Source organism: Staurois parvus, unplaced genomic scaffold (genome assembly GCF_062004578.1).
Source record: "Staurois parvus isolate SC_StPar_1 unplaced genomic scaffold, SC_StPar_1.0 ptg000063l, whole genome shotgun sequence".
NCBI classification, from domain to species: domain Eukaryota; kingdom Metazoa; phylum Chordata; class Amphibia; order Anura; family Ranidae; genus Staurois; species Staurois parvus.
The window spans coordinates 155,183-170,724 of record NW_028317859.1 but is presented as its reverse complement, the minus strand read 5'-3'; the positions used below and the strand labels follow the sequence as shown (position 1 = coordinate 170,724).

Below are 15,542 nucleotides of genomic sequence, written 5' to 3'. Positions count from 1 at the left end.
AAGTCTGTTTCTGATTGTTTGGTCAGAGACATTCACATCAGTGGCCTGCTGGAGGTCATTTTGTAGGGCTCTGGCAGTGCTCATAATTTTCCTCCTTGCACAGGGAGCAGATATCGGTCCTGCTGATGGGTTAAAGACCTTCTACGGTCATGTCCAGCTCTCTTAGAGTAACTGCCTGTCTCCTGGAATCTCCTCCATGCTCTTGAGACTGTGCTGGAAGACACATCAAATCTTCTGGCAATGGCACGTATTGATGTGCCATCCTGGAGGAGTTGGACTGCCTGTGCAACCTCTATAGGGTCCATTTATCAACTCACGCTACCAGTAGTGACACTGACCCTAGCCAAATGCAAAACTAGTGAAAAACAATTGTAAAACATGAGTAGGGGGAAAAATGTCAGTGGCCTCCACCTGTAAAACCATTCCTGTTTTGAGTATCATCTCATTGTTGCCCATCTAGTGCACCTGTTGTTAATTTCATTAAAACCAAAGCAGCTGAAACTGATTAACAACCCCCTCTGCTACTTAACTGACCAGATCAATATCCCAGGAGTTTAAATGACTTGATGCTATACTCTAATTAAAAAGTGTGCCTTTATTTTTTTTGAGCAGTGTGTATATATATATATATATATATATATATATATATATATATATATATATATATATCTCTATATACACACTCTAAATGATCATGTGTGTGGACAGACTCTGGGACAATTGTGCAGAGTAAAGATACCATCATTCTCTCATTATTCCCTGAGTATGAGGAGAGGGGGACTCTGCAGAGGAATTAAGAATTCATACTTGAGGTCCATAGTGCTGGCCTGTGGTGCATCCAGGTGCCCCTAGGTGGCAGTGCACCCTAGGCGGCTGCTTAGCTTGCCTAGTAGAAGTGCACTGGCTGCACTCTTGAGAGACCTCAGCCAATCCCCAACAGTAGATCTGGCAAGGGGCTGGGAGTGTTGGAACCTGCTCAGTAGCAGGAGTGTGGAGATTTGGATGGAAGAAGGAATAGGAAGAAGTGAGGCTGGAGGAGAAAGGCCGCCAGGAGCCTGGAGCTGGAAAGGCGGAATACTTGGAGCTCATTGGCCCTAGAGAGGACCACCAGTATGGCAGGGGAGGAGAAGCCCCGCTGATGAGCCTGGTAGCAGCCACTAACCCACAAGCAGTACAGGAGAGGATCTGAGTGAGTACATCTGCACTCTGGTGGGAAACCAGATTAGCCCCCTACTAGTGACTGTTCATCTCATTTAAAAAGGGACAGGAGCCAGTTCCCCTGCTCAGGAAAAGTCTTGTCAGGAATGGACTTGCCAATGGTGGTGGAACTCACCTGCCTTGTGGGCTGCAGTACCAGGGCTGGCCAGTGGGTGCTCTCAGCAACCAGAAGCTCACTCCTGCAGTCGGCCATCACCTGAGGCTGATTGCAGGAGGTGTATTTAAGGAATGGCCAGACCTGCAGTCAGTGCCTTGGTGTATGTTTCCCATGTGCCTCTGTACCTGCATCCTGTCTGCTTCCTGCCTGATTCCTGATTCTGCTTGATCCTGACCCTGAATGAACTCCGCCTGTCCTGACTACGGCTATTCCTGACCACTCTCCAGCCTGCTCCTTTGGTACCTTGTCTGCCTGATTGTTCCTGACCCGGCCCGTCTGACTATGCTCTGCCTACTCCTTTGTGTCTTGTCTGCCCGATGATTCCTGACCCGGCCCGCCTGACCACTCCACCTCACCAGCCCTGACTGCTCTTATCTGTGTACATTCCGTTATCAGTTGGAGGTTTGGTTTTGTTATATTGTGTGTTATATTTGTGTATAACCCTTAATAAATTATATTGTTAGACCATACTTGAGCCTGCGTTTCCCTGTGTCAGTTCACGCATCTCTGGTCGTACCGGGAGCCCTGACAAGTCTCCAGATTGCTGGACGGAGAGGAGTTCATGTAGGGTCTAGGGTGGTACAACAAGGAGATGCTGGCTAACACTCCAACAGAGACTGTGTTGCAGAAGAGAAGCTTGTGAATAGTTCCAGGAAGTTTGGTCCTCAGTTATTGGTTCCTTTGGGCACCCTATGCCCCCCTTACCCTATCCCAGTTCAAACCCCCTCAATAAACAACAAAACCAAAGCTCAAGGACTGATTTTCTGACTCTGGATGCAAGCTTGTGTGGAGAATGCGTATTGCCTGGCTGTGCAGGACTATAGGGGGACCCAATTCATCAGCAATTCCTAAGGGGTAGTGGTAGAACTGTCACTGTACTAATGACACTGGCTATGAAGAGGTTAACATCTAGGGGCAATCATGGGGCTAATTATGTAATGTTTGCTGCTTTTATTAAGATATGTTTTTTCTTCCTATTTTGCATACTTACCTGCACTGTGCAATGGTTTTGTAGTATAGAGTGCCCCTATAGCAAAATAAAAAAAACCCACTGCATTTAGAATCACTATAAACCACTTCCTTCTCCTGCCAAGGACTACATGTCCCATGAAGCATTGCTCCTCACACAAGTTCTTAGGCACTTACTGACATGTATGGACGGTGTATTGAGCTGTATGTGTGCTGAACTGTATTTTCTGATATGCAGGGCTGGAGCTACCACTAGGCAAACTAGGCAGCCTCCTAAGGTGCACTGCTGCCTAGGGCACAGCCACAGCTGCTGGTTTCCCTACTCTCTGCTATGGCTGGATCTAGGGGGTGCTCTGGAGGGCTATGCCCCCCCAGATTTCGGTTGTGCCCCCCCCAATCCCCCAGGCCAGTCTTTCCATGGACGCTGTGCTTGGCTACTCAGTGCCTTCCCCCATCCCCACACACACAACTGGGACAAGGGGAGAGCAGCCTGGAGCAGTGAAGCCTGCAAAGGAGAAATGACAGGAGAGAGCTGAGAGGTGCAGGCTGTGCTCTCCTCTCCTGTCAGTGACATCGGCATGTTCAGTGTTTGATTCATTCCCTGGCTCCCTGCTGCAGAGAGATGAGCGGTCATTTTAGGAGATAGTGGGCAGGGTAATCAGACTGCGTATAGCCATATCCAAGGGCGATCCTGTGTCATCTGCTGTATGAAGGATCGCTCCACTGACAGGAGTGAGAGCACAACTCGCACCTCTACCGGGTTTCCTGCCTGTAAGTTCGGGGGGGGGGGGGACTGTATATAATGAAAGGGGGGGGGGGGGTAACAGTATTTTGTGTTGAGGAGTTTTTGCAGGAGGGGGATGGGGCTGTTTGTGCTGGGAAGGGTAATGGGGATGATTAGGTGGGGGGTTTGTACTAGGAGAGGGAATGGGGGATATGTAATAGGTGTAGGAGGGAGGTTTGGTGGGGGAGGGGTGGTGCACGGAATTTGTGCTAAAAGCAAGGTGGGATTTGAGTATGGTGGGATAATTTTATGCTGGGAAGGATAATTTGAAGAGGTTTTAGCTAGAGGAGGGATTTGGGGAAATTTTTCCTATGTGGGGGGATGGAAGGAAGAAGACTGGTGCTGGGAGGGGGATGTGGGGGGAGGATTTGTGCTAAGAGAGGGGATTAGGGGAATTTGTGTTAGGAAAGGGAATTGGGGGAAGGATTTGTGCTAGGAGGGGGGATTGAGGGGAGATTTGTGTTTGGAGGGGGGATTAGGGGGAAATTTGTGTTAGGAGAGGAGATGGGGGGGTTGTACTACGAGGGAGGATTGGGGGGGATATTTCGCAAGGAGAGGGGATTGGGGGAAATTTTTGCTAGCAGAGGGGACGGGGAGGGGAGATTGTGGGATTTGTGCTAGTAGAGAGAGTCTGAGGGGAGAATTGTGTTAGGAGGAAGGGGGGGAACTTGTGCTAGGAGGGGGGATTGGGAGGGGTTGTGCTATGAGGGTGGGGAGGAAGGTCTTGTGCTGAGAAGGGCAATTTGGAGGGGATTGTGCTAAGCGGAGGGATTTAGGGGGATGTATGCAAGGAGGGGGTATTTGGATGAGAGGATTTGTGCTAAGGTGGAAAATGTGAGGGGAAAGAGGGGTGAAGTAGAACTACAGGTGCAGTTATATTTTTGTTGGGGGGGGGGTGTGCAAGTAGCTGGTCTTGCCTAGAGCGCAAAATAATCTAGCAGTGGCCCTGCTAATATGTAAGCAAATAATGCATACTGATCGGTTGACCAACTAATCGATTATGAAAATAGTTGATAACTAGATGTTTTATTCCTTTTGGATAATTTTTAACTGTGTTTTAGTAACAGTTCTCTAGCTTTATTTTTAACCAGTTGCCGCCCGGCCTATAGCCAGATGGCGGGTGGGCGAACAGCTCATCCCTCCGGGTGGACGCCATATGGCGTCCTTTCAGGCATGCGCAATGGGCATGCCCACAGGGCCGCGCTGCGGCGCGATCTGTCACTGGCCGTGTACCTCGGACACGGCCGATGACAGATCTGTGTACCGGCCCGTGCCAGTACCATGTGACCTGCTGTGACCAATCACAGCAGGTCACATGACAGTTGTATACAATGGATGGCTTCCTTTCATGCCAGCCATTGTATACAAGTGTGTCTAGCTGTGATTGATCACAGCGATCACATGCACAGGCTGGGCCAATCACAGCCCAGCTGTGTCATGTGATTAGCATTGGCCAAATCACAGCTAAGCACAAAAATAAAAAACCCTGAATGAATCGATTTCATTCAAGTAAATGCTTGCTTATAGAATATTATATATTGTATAAGCAAATTGTGTAAAAAAAAAAAAAAATACCGATCACTTCCCCAAAGTAGTACAATGTTACTATGGTAACATTATAATACTTTGGTCATAGTGAAACGTGAAAAAAAAAAATCTTACAAAAGAGAAAAAAATTTAATAAAAAATTAAAAATAATAATAAAAAAATTATCAATTTTTTTTTTTGATACTGTCACTAGTCAGTGTCTCTGATCACCGCCATGCCAGTTATATGATGACTCATATGATGTAGTGCACTGTGACAGTATGTAAAAAAAAAAATTGTGAAAATCATTTTTTTTAATTTTTTCATTTCTGAAAAATTATGACAAAAAAATTACAAACTTCAAAAAACTCGCCATGCCTCTTATGAAGTACGTCGGACTGTCTACTCTGCAAAAAGTGGTCATTTGGGGGATATCTGTACTGTTCTGACATTCTTAGACCTCAAGAAATTAGATTGGCTGTCAGTACTTCAGGATTGATCAATATTCAGATCTATACCATAGTTTGTGAACTCTATAACTTTCCTACAAACTAAAAAATACATCCTAATTTGGGTTATTTTCACCAAAGACATGTAGCAGAATACATCTCGGCCTAAATTTATGAAGAACAATTATTTATTTGTAAACTTTTATAACAGAAACAAAGAAAAACGTGTTTTTTTTTCAAAATTTTTGGTCTTTTTTTGTTAATTTAGCAAAAAATAAAAACCCCAGCGGTGATTAAATACACCAAAAGAAAGCTCTAGTTGTGTGAAGAAAATGATAAAATTTTAGTTTGGGTACAGTGTGGTATGACCGCGCAATTGTCATTCAAAGTGTGAGAGCGCTGAAACCTGAAAAATGGCCTGGGCAGGAAGGTGTAAAATTGCACGGTATTGAAACGGTTAAATACCACCAAAAGAAAGCTCTAATTGTGTGAAGAAAATGATAAAATTTTAGTTTGGGTACAGGGTTGTATGACCGTGCAATTGTCATTCAAAGTGTGAGAGTGTTGAAACTTGAAAATTGGTCTGGGCAGAAAGGGGTAAAAGTGCCCTGTATGGAAGCGGTTAAAAGAAGTTTTTTTTAGCAGAATGATACTTTTTTCATTTCCCATTACCACCAAATAACAAATTAGAAAATGTTTTACACACCTATTAACAATTGCTACATTTTATCCGGAAATGTAATTGTTTTGCTGTGAAATATTAACAATGTTGCTCTGCATTCAAAATGGTTTTCAGCTGCTGATTGTCTTCTGCTGCTAGGCTTTTAAAAACTGCTGTAAGGCTGATGAAGGGGGTTAGCTTTCCTAAAATGCAGTCCTGGAAGCTAGACCCTGTGTTTGCATAGCAGCTGAGACAACTGAGTGAGTGGAAGGAGGCAGAATTTTGGGTGAGAGTTAACTGCGCTCCAACACTGGTGGGCATAGCACATGGACTGACTATGCTTAAGTGACTCTTTATAGACCACTTCTCACTAACTGTGCATTTCTTATGCAATACTGTATATTTTCATGTAACTGTTTTTCTTATTTGTTCAGCACCGCACTGCGCACTTCAGATTCCTCATATTTGTTCCTCACCGCATTTGCGCACTTCAGATTCTACTACTTTGACAAAACAGGGAGGCCACATTCTGTAAGGGCTACCCAGAAGCCATCAATTCTAAATGAAGGCCCTTCAGCTTTCCCAATGCCGGGGAAAGGGAATTTGCTAGAACAGGCTGTGTGTCTGGTTTTAGGCCCCAAGCCTGAAGAGCTGATCTAGAGGGTGTTGTCGCACTACTAGATAAAACATGCCATATTATTATTATTATTATTATACAGTATTTATATAGCGCCAAAGGGTATGCTCAGCGCTGTACAGTAGCAAGGGAGACAGAACATGAGACGAGACAGTAACAATACACTACACGAGGGGTTCGAGGGCCCTGCTCTTTCGAGCTTACAATCTAGGATTGGGCCTAAGAAGAGTCATTCTGCTACAGTCACCAACTGAACAGAGCTACACTTGAATCTCTTGTTTTGTGAGGATTATGCCCACCAGAAAAAGCTCTACAGAATGCTTCTAGATGGTGTGACCCACCTAGCAACTGTTAGCCAAGAGGTTGCAGAAGCTTCTTGGAAGGGGAGTTTTGGTAATTATCTAGTAAATGTTAGTCACATTTAGCTGGAAATGTTCTATAATGTTGAATATGTTTAATAGCCAAGCCACTTCTTAAGTGTTAGGTTATCTCTTCGACATTACATAACAAGTCTAGTTGATTGTGACTACCTACTACTAGATATACCATGACCTGGTTAAATGAGAACCTTCAAAGACATTTTGGTATTCCACCTCCTTTGTCCTCTTGTCCTACCCAACAAGTAAAGCATTGGAAACATTCATGTTTGGACCTAACTTTCTTCATAGATGCAAAAGTATGCAAGGAATATACACCCATGAGACAAAGTGTTCCTTAAATGGAGCCCACCCTTCAATCTAAGGCCATTTTAGGTGGAAGCACTAAAAATTTAAAGAACATTGGTGTGCTAAATTCCCACATCATTGGAGCTCAAGACACCCTGTTAGCCAGATACTGCTCTACAGCTTGGGTGTACTACTGAGAGATAGGAGTTCATCTCCCCTCCCCCCTGAGACACCCTTACAGTTATATTGAAATAATTACAGTGTGTTAGGTAAACAGAGAAAAATGCAATTTAAGGCCAAATTTCCAGCTAGGAAAATCAAATTCTCTCACTTATTGATTTCACTGCTTTCCTTACCAAAGGAAAAATGCCTTCCATACCAAACAAATAGGCACTGACTTAAGCCAGCATCACAAATTTGTACTCAAAATGTTTTAACCCTAGGGAAATTCTGCCAATACAATAACAAAGTGTATGGCCACTGGACATGTGACTGTGACCTAAGAATGAATCAGATTTCCTGGACGAAAAAGATATAAAAAAACACATTTGCTTGTGAGACACATGGACAAATTAAATTTTTTTGCATGAAATACGATTGACATTTTTTTCCACACTAGGCCTGGCCATGGCAAGCTAGGCTCAGCATTTCAGATGAGCTACTTGTCTTCTATCCTGAGGTTCTGAATGATAGAGGTTCGACCAGTTCTTCCTGCTGGGGGTCTGGATGTTGGAGTAGACTCAATGAGGGGTAAAACCGACCCTATTGCAAATAAGATCATCTTGAGCATCATTCTCAAGTATTTCCAGGTGGATTTGCTAGCAAAGTGTAAATACAATTGTGTCCATGTACTATAAGTGCTACTGGATTAAATCTTCTTTGTCTATAAACTTACCTACATAAAGTGGTCGGTCATATGATGTGTTCAGGTAAGTCTGGATAGGGAAGTTGCGGATAACCCATGGAAGTCTGTCCACCTTGATTCGAGCAAGTTTAACGTTCATTTCAGCTTTTACTTCATGCCATTCATTGTCATTTAGAGGAAGTGGAGATTTTACAGTCACATTTTCATGGCCGTTACCAATGTCATAAATAAATGCCAAGTCAGTTGTTGCTAGTGCACACAAATTGATAACGATGGAAGAAAAGGATCATTTGTAAATGGTTAGTAAGACAATCATCACACTTAAAGATAGCTGCTTTTCCTATTATACAAATATCACTTAACTATTTTCCCCACTGTATATGATGAAAATAATCAAATTTTAATGACATTGTCTGTTTTTTTAAGGATAATAAAGTGATCCCCTGCAGATTTTGTAAGTTTGCCCACTTACAAAGAAATGAAGGGTCTATCATTTTATCATAGGTGTATTTTAAATGATAGAGAAAGAATATCAACCAAAAATCCAGAAAAAAAACACATGATACAAATGTTATAAATTGAGTTGCAGTTCAGCGAGTAAAATAAGTATTTGATCCCCAAGCAAAACATGACTTAGTACTTGGTGGAGAAATCCATGTTGGCAAGCACAGAGGTAAGATGTTTCTTATAGTTGGTTACCAGGTTTGCACACATCTCAGGAGGGATTTTGGTCCACTCTTCTTTTCAGATCTTTTCTAAATCCTTAAGGTTTCTTGGCTGTCGCTTGGCAACTCAAAGTTTCAGCTCCCTCCAGAAATTTTCTTTATTAATAAAGTCTAGAGACTGGCTAGGCCACTCCATGACCTTAATGTGCTTCCTCTTGAGCCACTCCTTTGTTGCCTTGGCAGTATGTTTTTCGTCATTTTCATGCTGGAACACCCATCTTCAGTGTTCTGACTGAGGGAAGAAGGTTCTCATCCAAGATTTTACAATACATGGCCCCATCCATTGTCCCCTCAATGAGGCAAAGTCATCCTGTACCTTTAGCAGAGAAACATTCCCAAAACATAATGTTTCCACCTCTGTGCTTCATTGTAAGGATGGTGTCTTAGGGTCATAGTCAGCATTTTTCTTCCTCCAAGCGAGTAGAGTTAATGCCAAAGAGCTCAATTTTGATCTCATCTGATCACAGCACTTTCTCCCAATTCTTCTCTGAATCATTTAGATGTTCATTGGCAAACTTTAAATGGGTCTGTACATGTGCCTTTTTGAGGGGGACCTTGCGGGAGCTGCAGGATTTCAATCCACAGTGGTGTATTGTGTTACCAATGGCTTGTTTGGTGACTGTGGTCCCACCTGTCTTGAGATCATTCACAAGCTCCTCCCATGGAGTTCTGGGCTGATCCCTCATTTTTCTCATGATCATCCTTTCCCCATGAGACAAAATCTTGCATGGAGCTCCAGACTGAGTGCGATTGATGGTTATTTTGTATTTTTTCCATTTGTGAATAATCGCTTCAACAGTTGTCTGCTTGTTACCAAGCTTCTTGCTGATAGTCTTGTAGCCCATTCCAGCCTTGTGTAGATCTATAATCTTATCTCTGACATCATTTGACAGCTCTTTGGTCTTGCCCATGATGGTGAGGTGGAAGAAAGAGATTCTGTGGACAGGTGTCACTAGGAACACCTTCTTAAATTGACAGTACCACATGAGCACATAGCCAGTCTGCAGTAGACAGAATTGTTGTTGGTTGATAGGGGATCAAATACTTATTTTACTCACTGAACTGCAACTCAATTTCTAACATTTGTATCATATTTTTTTTGTATTTGTGGTTGATATTCTGTCTCTATCATTGAAAATACACCTATGATAAAAATTATAGACCCTTCATTTCTTTGTGAGTGGGCAAACTTACAAAATCTGCAGGGGATCAAATAATTATTTTCCCCATTGTATTATGTGATGGATATGCAAACAATGCCTTATATCTTGTAAGCATTCAGTGCAAAATGAAAAGAAAAAGTTAAAAGTATATTTAAAGCCAACATTTTTTTTTCTTGTGTAGAGCACCAAATGAATAAACCCCTGTCCCATTATGGAGATTTCTATTAGCTTCCTGTCCTGTAGTGACAACTAGAAGTTAGAAGAAATCTCTCCTAAGTGAAGATTTTAAAGTGAAATTAATACATAAAGTGCACTTGGCACTGTGTAATTCATGGACATGTTTTACTAGTGGAAACTTATTTGATTTGTGTGTGCTTTTTGTTCTAAGGTATTTGCATATTATCACATAGGACTTATATGTATTACACTTTGGCACCAATATCTAAGAGTAATAGCACTTCTATATTGACGTAAATGTTGATAATCTTTGATCAGTGAAAATTAATGAACTTTTTGGTTTTATTAATATATTTTGTATTATCATTAGGATCTGCAGCACTGCTATTTTGGAATCAACACTCAGTAGGATAATACCATCAGGATATTGCTGTATGTATATCACTTTATAATTTTTATGATTTACAGCACAGCACTGTTGGGCACAATACCCAGTAGGTGTAGAATATTTTATTAGTATTCATTTTTTTGTTTGCAGCTAATCAGTAAGTCAATTAATTAGTTAACATCAGTAGGATGACACAGTGAGCTAATATAGGAGTGAGTGCAGCATTCACCTATTTATAAGATATCATTTCCATGTGGGGATACATGTTTGATGTGAGCAGTTACTCAATAGCTTGAGATATATATATATAAATTATTTCCTCTAACCTAAGTGGTAATGCACAGGAACTACACTAAGCTGTAGGCATCAAGTGAAATAAATAGCCCTGTAGCATTGGAGAGCAAGGTACTCTCATGCTCCCCCCTCTTCCTCCCCCCTCTATTCTCCAGGCCGATAGACTGGCTCAAGACTGCGCTGTCCACATTTAAAGGAGAAGTACAGCTATTTTGGCTATACTTCTGTGGATCACAGGAGTGCAGTTTGTTTTGCACTTCTGTAGCCCATTTTCAGCCAACCGTGGGCTGAAGCGCACTGTTGGGTGACGCCACTCAGCCGGTCCAGGCTGGGGAAAGTGGCAGTAAAGTCACTTTGTTAAGCTTATATTAAAGCTTATCTGTACGTAAAATGAATATCTCCTAAATGTGCACAGTTTAGGAGATATTCAAGTTTTGTTCTAGAGCCAGAGCATGTGCTATGAAAGGTTTGCTTTAAAATAACATTGCAAAGTGCACAGAACAGCATTGAATTTCTTTCCCCTCCTTTCCCCATACTATGTATTTTAGTCTTCATCAGAATACGTTAATGAAAACATTCAAGACCCGGTATGTTTTTTTGTATTTCTTGAAGGCATGGGATGTGAAAACAAAAATGGCTAACTCACTGTTCATCTCAATTCTGATAAAGATCTTGAAGTCACTGGCCATGTTCTCCAGAAAGGTTCCAGAGAGGGATGTAGTCTTGAAAAAGAAGGAGATATCCATACTATTCCCGGGTTTGAAGGTTGGGAAAATGAGGCGTGTTGCTTTCATAAACGTCACAGTATTCCATGTGTTCCCTGACATATTAAAAGGAAAATCTTAGTGAACAGTATCATACAATGTAAGACTTCAATTGACTCAGATATTGCACCAAGCTAACCATTGTACTACAGTGAAGCTCTAAAAACATTTGCAAATGAACCACTCCAAAAGGAAGAAAGGACTTCATGCCTCCACCATGTTTTACAGATGACGTTGTGTGCCAAGGACCAGGGGCGGACTGATCATTTGGAAACTCGGGCACTGCCCGAGGGCCCGGGGTCAGTAGGGGGCCCCATGAGATGCCCCTGGTACCTTTTTCATAGGATTTTTTTAGTTTGGGCAAGGACACAGGGGCCCCATGATCCCCTATTGCCTGGGGGCCCCATGAGTTGTCAGTCTGCCCCTGCCAAGGACTAAGCTTTAAGAAGATATAGAGCTATGAAGTTCTTTTGAAGTTGAAGGAGCAACACTATTTAAGAGACTTTGCAATCAGAATTGTTCACTTTATTTTTACATTTGTTTGCATTCACATGTGTTTTTGGGCATTTAATGGAAGCGCAGCACTGTGTGTTTATTTATTTAGATTATGCACATGTTATGAGTATGTGTAACTGTGAGCTGCTTTCTGGATTGTAGCTATTTAGTTACACTCACTAAATAAGTCAACATAGTATGTTATAATAGTTTTTGGCTGCTTGTGAGAATCAATTGGTTATATTACCAAAGACTGGGTTTTCTCCTTTCTGATGCTTTGCCAGGCTCTAACTGCAGCTGTCTTCAGTTGTTCTTTGTTTGTGGGTCTTTCTGTCTTTAGTTTTGCCTTCAGCAAGTGAAATGCATGCTCAATTGGGTTGAGAGCAGGTGATTGACTCGGCCATTGTAGAATATTTCACTTCTTTTCCTTCAAAAGCTCCTGGGCTGCTTTTGCAGTGTGTTTTGTATCATTGTCCATCTGTACTGTGAAGAGCTGTCCAATCAACTTTGGTGCATTTGGCAGAATCTGGGCTGACAGTATATCTGTAAACACTGCAGAATTCATCTGGCTGCTTCTGTCTTATCATCAATAAATACCAATGACCCAGTGCCACTGGAAGCCATGCATGCCCATGCCATCACACTGCCTCCACCATGTGTTACAGATGACGTTGTGTGCTTTGGATCATGAGCTGTTCCAAGCCTTCTCCCCACTTATTTTTTCCTGTCATTCTGGTACAGATTAATCTTAGTTTCATCCATCCAAAGAATCCTTTTCCAGAACTGGTCTGGTTTTTTTAGATGTTTTTTGGCACAATCTAATCTGGCTTTTCTATTCTTCAGGCTTATGAATGGTTTGCACTTTTTGGTGAACCCTCTGTATTTGCTCTCGTGAAGTCTTCTTTTGATTGTAGACTTTGACAATGATATGCGCACCTCCTGGAGAGTGTCCTTCACTTGTTTGCATGTTGTGAATGGTTTTTTTTTTTTACCATAAAGAGGATCCTGCGATCATCCACCACTGTTGTCTTCCGTGGATGTCCATGCCTTTTTATGTTGCTGAGCTCACCAGTGAGTTCTTCTTTCCTCAGAATGTACCAAACTGTTGATTTGGCCACTCCTAATGTTGCTGCTATCGCTCTGATGGATTTGTTTCATTTTTAAAGCCTTACAATGTCCTGTTTCACTTGCATGGACAGCTTCTTAGAACGCATGATGTAGGTTCACAGCAATAGATTCCAAATGCAAATACCACACTTAGAATCAACTCCAGACCTTTAACCTGCTTAATTGATGAAGAAATAACGAAGGAGTAGCCCACACCTGGCAATGAAACAGCTTTTGGTTCAATTGTCCAATTGCTTTTGGTCCCTTGAAAAGGGAGGGTGGCTACTCTTAAGAGCAGTAATTCCTAAACCCTTCCTCCAATTTGGATTTATATACCCTCAAATTAAACCTGAGAGTGTGCACTTTCAGCCCATATCCATTATATAACTATAGCTTGAATGTGTTTTGGTAAATACCTGAAAAAAAAAACTATAATTGTGCCTGTGTTCAAATATATATGGACCTAACTGTATACAGTGGGCATAGAAAATAATCACCAATGAATGATTTATGGGAGGAGTTAGGCAGACCATGTGAGTGGAAGCTTGCTCTGCAGCTGTGTATAAGATCCCATGGATATCCTGACTGGGAAGCATGAGAGCCGCATGAGAATCTTGGCCTGTATAGGCGGCCATGTGGAAGCTGGAGTCGGACAGTGGCAGTGGAAGCCCAGAAGCCGCGTGACATCCGGGTCCTGTGTAGCCAGACAGGTGGAATGGGAGCAGGAGACAGAAGGTGGCATAGTGACCGGCATGTGTTTCCTGGGCGTGTGAGCGGCGTGATAGTCTTGCTGGTTGTGTAAGTGCCAGTGGAAGAAAGCATTACACTGAGGAAGTGCTGTCAGTTACACCAGAAAATTACAAGGAGGAAAAAGGGAAGTAAGATGAGTGGTCGGCTCTCACAGCAAGGTAATGGCCAGTGGCAGATATGTGGCCTTGAATATGTTCCTCAGTTATTTCAAGGCCAGGGTCAAGTTTTGAAGGAATTTGTATTTTACAAGATGAATTCAATTTACCAACCAAGAGTTTTTATCAATACTTACATAAGGTAATAGGGTCAACTACAAAGAAGGGTCAAATATCAGTAATTTATAAGGCATTATTAAAGAAAACTTCAAAGGCAACACTATTAAGATGTAGAGGGCTGTGGCAAGATGAGACAAAGATGATGAGTGATCAGGATTGGTTAGGTATACTGGAGAATGTGGAAGATGTGTCTCTGTCAGAGTCTCAGAAACTTACTCATTTAATTATTATCCATCATTCATATAGAAGCCCACAAAAATTATTTAATTTGGACAGAAGAGATGATCCACTGTGTCCATGATGTGGGCAGGAAGAGGGTATATTAATACACATGTTGTGGAGATGTCCCAAGTTGTTCAGATACTGGACACAGGTGATTGATACAATTAATAAGATATATGGGATTAACATCCCAAAGGACCCAAGGGTGTGTATTCTGGGGTGATTGGACAAAGGATGACCTCCAAAGTATGGATGGTTAGCAGCTAATGGATTGTTGTTTCTGGCTCAGAAATTGATTGCACAAAGGTGGTTGTCCAGGACTCCCCCAAGCCATATATTATGGGTTAAAATGATAAATTAAGTAATAGAGAGGGAACATATGGTGTATCATCATAGAGGTAGCCTGGATAAATATGTTAAAATATGGGGAAAATGGGTTAACAACATAGATGTAATGCCTATACAGTGAGTGATGGAAAGGCTAATGACAAGTGAATAATAAAGACATGGTTCTTGTAAAATAAATAAAGAGCAACTAAATGTGTAGAGGGAAATAGAGACAAGTAGAGTAGACATGTTATATATGTGTTGTAAGGTTGAAGAGAAGTATGTTGTGTTGTGGGGAGGAGGAAGGGAAGGGAATTGTGATGAGCATGATTATTAGCCCAAAGAATGTGATGGATATGCCAGAATGGTAAATCTTACTAATAATTTGGACTAAATTAATCATATTTTATATATAAGGGAGATTGTACATTAGTTATAGTCAGTAAGTACTAATTGATATGCTCTTTAGTAATTTTTTTTCTCCCTTCTCTATATGTGTGGGAGAATGTATTTGAAGTTGTTTGTAAGATGTATTTATCTTTAATATCAATAAAAGTAAATATTAACAGTAAAAAAAAAATAATAATCGCCCCCCTTTAAAATAATCACATTTTGTTGCTTTGCAGCCTGAAATGAAGACAGACACAGTTTTTGTTTTCTCCAGTTGTATTTACTCAGTGAAACTTATAACATCCAAGTGAAAGCTATAGCACAAACATTAGATCAGAAAACAAATTAGAAGCATTCAAAAACAGAATCACTGAGTTTGAACAAGGATCACCCCCGTGTGTCAGTATTTTGTTGAACCGCCGTTTGCTTTCATTACAGCCTTTAGTCTGTTGAGATATTTCTCTACTATCTTTGCACATCTAGACTTTGCAGTGTTTACCCACTCTTCTTTGCATAAATGTTTAAGTTTAGAT

General features: G+C 41.6%; 1 protein-coding gene across 1 annotated transcript in view; it reads right to left on the bottom strand.

Moving 5' to 3' along the window:
* The window catches only part of CNTNAP1 (contactin associated protein 1), a 227,226-nt gene that overhangs the window by 63,614 nt on the left and 148,070 nt on the right, over positions 1 to 15,542 (bottom strand). The window contains exons 16-17 of the mRNA XM_089668764.1: positions 11,326 to 11,499; positions 7,963 to 8,181 (exon numbers count right to left, since the gene is read on the bottom strand). Of these exons, the coding sequence (XP_089524890.1) occupies positions 7,963 to 8,181; positions 11,326 to 11,499 (393 nt within the window). The remainder of the gene's footprint in view (positions 1 to 7,962; positions 8,182 to 11,325; positions 11,500 to 15,542) is intronic.